Source organism: Hoplias malabaricus, chromosome 1, assembly GCF_029633855.1.
Source record: "Hoplias malabaricus isolate fHopMal1 chromosome 1, fHopMal1.hap1, whole genome shotgun sequence".
NCBI classification, from domain to species: Eukaryota; Metazoa; Chordata; class Actinopteri; order Characiformes; family Erythrinidae; genus Hoplias; species Hoplias malabaricus.
The window spans coordinates 43,674,187-43,680,186 of record NC_089800.1 but is presented as its reverse complement, the minus strand read 5'-3'; the positions used below and the strand labels follow the sequence as shown (position 1 = coordinate 43,680,186).

The following is a 6,000-nucleotide window of genomic DNA, read 5'->3' as shown; positions in this document are numbered from 1 at the left end:
TTCATGTGGAAAAGGAAGGGAGGATTAAAAGCAGTAGAGAGAAGAAGAGAGAGAGGGAACGAGGAGGAGGGCAGACCAGACAAAAACCCAGAGCCTCGGAGACGGGAGAGCAGACAGTTTATGCCGCACGCCGGTCCGCAAACTGCTCCTCGATGGCAATGGGTTCATCCGCGGACCAGGACTTTAAAGAGAAGCTGCTATGGAACGTGAAGCGAGAGGTAAATTTCTGTGTTTGTTTGGTTTGTAGCGGAGGACGGAGGAGGCTCGGCGCTGAGGGAGGGTCCATTCCGCACTCCTGCACTCACTAACCTATAGTCATGGTGTTAAGCATCACCGCCGCTTTTAATACAGGCACTTCTGGGATTTGGTGTAAGATCAGTGCATGCAGCAGATACAGTATTTGGGTTTGGAACAAGTGGGTGAGCTCTTGTGCACAGGGAAGCCATTCCCACTGTGCAGATAACAAAAATTAGACTGAACCTTACTTAAGGGGAGTTTTGTAAATCTCCCCTTTGAGTCTCTTTTTAATTTTCGGTGTATATGCTTTACAAAAAACAAAGGTATATACAGACGTGCCCTCAAGTAATCAAACAATTCTTTACCTGTTGAATTGCAAGCGACCACACGAGGAAACGCTGGAGAGAAAAATAGGCTTTATATTTAAGGCAGGTACAGGGCAAATATCAGAGGAATTACATGGCATTGTTAAAAGCTTATGAACATTATACAGCTCCTAAGCTCAATGCTGTGTGTGCTGTTCTGCAGGGTATCCATCATTAACCACACTGTATACGAGCTCTCTCTCCTCCTCCATCAGAGAAGCCTATTTTTGTTATCAGATATGGCACCATCTGCCATGCTGCTTCACTTCCACTACATTATGACTCATAGTTGGCTTTGGCCTCCTTGTATATGTAGGCTATGTAACCCATGAAGAAGTGGGTCAAAATCTTCTAAAATATCTTTTAAGGCTGGTCAATATGACAAATATTTATAAGGCCACTCTATTTCAGTGAATAATTTCAGTCCAAAGCACGCATTGTAATATTTAAAAACAAACAGAATAGCACCAACGGAGCCACATTTGCAATGTGTATATCTATGCATGTAGGGGTATGTGCTATTTTATTCTACACATAGAATGCAGTATGGAATTATTTAATGTTATAATGTTTTGGCCGACCAACGTATAGAATATATATTCAATAATGTACAATGTATTGAATAATGTACACATGCAATGTATGTGTAAATGTAATGTAATGTCATACATATACATCGGTCAGCCAAAACATTCTATCAACCTCCTTGTTTCTACAGTCATTGTCCTTTTTATCAGCTCCACTTCCCTTGGACAGACGTGGCCAATTTGGTTGGTACTGTTACAGTTCACTGGAACAATGCTTCATTCTTTCTGAAAAGCAATGAGATTAAAAGCAATTTCCTCATGTATAATGGCATGCTTTTCAAATATCACAGAGTAAAGAAAAGCAGTGTGAAAAGAGGCATCATTTTATATGAAGTGGAATGGATTGGTGACTAAGAATTGTCCATAGATATGAGTGTGTGTGTCACACTGCAAAGGACTGGTGCCCCCAACAGGGTGTGTTCCCGCCTTATGCCCAGTGATTCCGGGTAGGCTCTGGACCCAGTGCACGGTGGCACAGCAGGTAGTGTCACAGTCACACAGCTTCAGAGACCTGGAGATAGTTGGTTCAAGTCCTGCTCCGGGTGACTGTCTGTGAGGAGTTTGGTGTATTCTCCCTGTGTCTGTGTGGGTTTCCTCCAGGTGCTCTAGTTTCCTCCCATGGTACAAGAACACACGTTGGTAGATGGATTGGCGACTCAACAGTGTCAGTAGGTGTGAGTGTGTGTCACCCTGCAAAGGACTGGTGCCTCCATCAGAGTGCTAAGGTCCTACAGACCAAGACAATGTCCTCAAATATTGCTGCAACAGGAAACTTGACACCTGTTTGAGGAGAAACATAGTATGAATGGTAGACCACGCACTAAGGAAAACTTCCAAAGAGATACACATGACACAAAACCAGTCTTTTGGTAAGTCACATCAGCACCAGGTTGACAGACGAAAAAATGAAGCTTTCAAAGATGACCCTTATCGCTACAGTGAAACATGAAGAAGGATGTGTTATGTTTTGGAGCTGCCTCACTGAATCTGGCACAGGGCACCTTGAATATGTGCAGGGAACTATGAAATCACAAGACTATCTAGGCATTCTGAAGTGTAACATACTGCCCATTGTCAGAAAGGTCTGTTTCAGTTGCAAGTCAGAGTTCCTTCAAAGGGCAATGATCCAAAACACAGAGATGAAAAGTCTCAAGAATGGCTAGAACTAAACATTGAACATTTCTAAAATGGCATTCTCTGAGCAATGATCTAAATCTGAACATCTATGGCAAGAGCTGAAAAATGCAGTCTACAAAAGACACTTTTCAAACCTAGGACAGCTGGACAGTTTGCTCAGGAGGAGTGGGCAGAAATGCCTGTTGAAAGGTGCAAAAGTCTCATTCTGAGATCTAGAAAATCAATTATTTTCAGTGATCACCTCTATTTAGTTGTGCAACAAAATATTAGGTCAAATGTCCCATAATTGTTCCTATGCCATTTCTACACCTGACTGTTGTGTTGTGGTCTTAATTAGCGAAACACTGACGAGGGAAGGTGCCTACCTGATGACCCCTGTGAAGAACTAGTGATGCAGTGGGTGGTTTGAGTACTCATGTGATGGGCTCATTAAGTAACTGTAGATGTTAAGGGTAGCTAGGTGCTGTTGTGATGGCTGGTGATGTAGCACGTAAAGTTCATATGGAACTGGTGGCTCTGAGAATGCATTAACAGTGCCAGTGGGTCTAGGTACAGCCTTAGTCACCAAGGAGGCCAGTGTTGATACTTAAGGGTAAGGTAGGACTGTAAATCTAGCTTGGAGGGGGGTGGGTCTGGAATGCCAGACTTCACTGTTGAGTTTTCTGGAGGTGTCATGGGCTTAATTCAGCAAAACACCAACGACAGGAGGTTAGGGTTAACCGACCAACAAATTTGTATGCAGGTCCATCTATTGTCTTGCATACATTCTTAGCCCCCTTTCAATCTGTAATTTAATGGTCAGGACTCCTCAATTTGCAGGTATGATTTGGGTGGTGAGTGACACTGATGTGTTGGTGTGTTAGTGTGTGTTATGCTGATGTGAGTTTTTAACCCCCCTCAGAGTCACTGCTGGACTAAATGTAGTCCACTAGCTGATATCCAGCCAATAGCGTCCAGTGAAGAATGAAGGGCCAGGAGATGACTAACTCAAACTGTGACAAACTGCAAAAGATGAGCTAATGTCTCTGATTTGGCATCAACATAGTGGACCAAAATTTTAGGTGTGTCTAATACAGTGGGCACTGATGGGCACAGTGTTCAAAACTCCAGCAGCACTGCTGTGTCGGATCCACTTGTACCAGCACAAAACACACCACCATCAGTGATTCTAGTTATTAATTTCCATTACGGTGCAAAAATCAGAGATTTTTTTTCTTTTTAATAAATAAAAAATTTAATTCCTGAATAATTTCTGAAGCAGAAGTTGTAAAAAATTCTTAAAGGATTAGGAGAAAACAGGATTCCTAACATCCATGCATAGACCCTCAAAGTTGTCTTTGTTAGGTAAAGTGTACCAACGTCTTTCATTTCTGAGAGAAAAGAAAATCCACACTGAGAAAACAACTCTCTGATTTTAAAGCATGTGTAGCAAGAAGGTTTTGCAGAGAAAGTGACAGGTATATGTTCACATCAAACAAAAATTTGCATACTCAGAGAAATAGACTGACCATACCAGAGCCCAGTCCTCAATATCATTAAATTTGTTTGGGATAAATTGGATTGTAAGAGCAGAAAATGCTGGATTTATTTGAAAGACTGAAAGCCAACATTTTAAAGAGAATGGAAGCTGTTTAAAAAAAAATAAAAATAAAATGAAATGTGAGGACATTAAATATTAACACGTGATATTGTACTGATGGGTCTAAAGTACTGTAGGCTAAACACTAAATTAGAAATATTGCTGGAAGGATTCAGAACAGAGTGTGAGGAAGTGTGATGTAGCTTTCCACAGCTTTCAACAGGTTTTAGATCAGTGCTCTGAGTAATTGCCCTCACCTAGTGTAATGATCTCCATTACCGTGATGTGTGTCCGTTGTAGCCTGGGTGTAATGATCAAGTCTTCACTGAAATAATCTCAGTCACCTTTAAAGGTTTGCAGAAAAGGATTTTGTTTGATAAATTGGTGAAATATTGAGGCTCTCTGCTAGGTTTGGGCCAGTTTTTGCCTGGCAGAATCTTAAAAGAAAATGATATGGCATGGTTATAAATCCCAGGCATACCGCAATGAAAGTAGCAGAAATAAAATCTGTTACAGGGTAACCGTTATTTCAAAGCAATAACACTGAAGAAAATCCTAGATCTAGGCCCGTGGGAATTTTGATATCAAGCCTTTATTTATATGAACTGGAGACTTTAGACTTTATATTCCTTCTTTTGAAGAGACACAGACTGATGTTCTGGGTAATTGCAGTCTGTGCCCTCGGGAGTGTAATGGCTTAGGTTAACAAGGAAATGAATTTTTAACGTCATCCTGTTAATGAAGTTTTAAAGAGATTTCGTCCATCTAGTCCTCCACTCATAGGCTGAGGCAAGTCGTTCTGTGACTATTTGGCACTAAATCCCGCTTTTAAGGTCTTGTGATGGCAAAATAAAATAGTAACCTCTTCAATCCTCACATGCTGAACATTCTCAGATGATCCCCATTTGGATTCAGACACATATTTGCTTTTACATACGCATACTGATTTTTTTCTCACTATGAGGTAATAGGGTAAAAATGGCTGAAGTCAGGTGATTTTTCTACATCATCCATGTAGAACTATAAATCAGCAAATAGAGCATATTTGTAAGCACAGAATTTTGTTTGCAATATCAGGAATATCACAGGATGGTGGGAATCTTTGCAGCGTGAAGGAATATTCTGCTTTTTTTGGCTGCCTTTGTGTTAAATCTCAGGCGTCTGTCACTTTAAGCTACAGTCAGCTGTCTCCTTGTTGCCTAGGAACTGAAAGCATCAGCAGCTACCTAAGAAGTTCAATTGCATCAATGCACGATTTGCACAGCTGCAGCTTGTGGAGATTGTCTGAGGTGGCTTTCACTAAACCAACTGCTTTTTCTCCTCTTTGTGTTCTGTATTCTGTTTAAATTCTTTACTGCTCCTCGTTTGCAAATCACTCTTTATAACACCACTGAATATTATATTTAAGTCTGTTTTATGCTTTAAATTGTGAGCAAATAACATTGACGACATGAGTACTCTGCTGATGACTGTTTCAACCTTGGGTCTATGTTTAAAGCTTATTTTCTGTGCTGTGGAAAGGACTAAATGACTGAGAGAGCTTCTGGCTTAATCAGAAATGCATCACATATGTAATGGTGGCTTCATAAATGAATCCCCTTTTTTTGGCAGATTCACCTCTTTGTTTTCCCCAAATCCTAAAATGACAAAAGGAACAAGAAATACATTTTTGCATTCATTTTTATCAGGTAGCATTTTAATTTTCTTGTAAATATCTATGAGCAGGTCACAAATGTAGGGTATTGGAAGTATGGATGGGCAATAGAACTAAAATGTGCATGATAGATGATACAGTTTTTCAATTTTCAATTAAATTTTTTTAGATTATTTATTTAGTATGTCAGAATGCATCAAAAGTGTCACCTTTGGAAAGTGCTATTAATACAGTAAGCGTCCTGACTTTTTTTTTCCTCTTAAATTAAAATAAATATTTCACACTGGGCATTGCACTATAGCACACTATTTCAATAATAGCGAGTAAGCGAGTAGGTTAGTGACTTAGCAACAGCAGGAACACTTGTCCAGGAAATGCACCTGACACAGCAGAGGCATACATTTGTATACTTTGAGTATGTAAAAAAAGCTCAAACAACTA

General features: G+C 40.2%; 1 protein-coding gene across 2 annotated transcripts in view; it reads left to right on the top strand.

The window, feature by feature from the left end:
- sgsm2 (small G protein signaling modulator 2) overlaps positions 1–6,000 on the top strand; it is a 74,590-nt gene continuing 68,590 nt past the window's right edge. For both annotated transcript variants that reach the window (XM_066663343.1, XM_066663334.1), the window contains exon 1: positions 1–218. In XM_066663343.1, the coding sequence (XP_066519440.1) occupies positions 153–218 (66 nt within the window). In that variant the 5' untranslated portion in view covers positions 1–152. The remainder of the gene's footprint in view (positions 219–6,000) is intronic.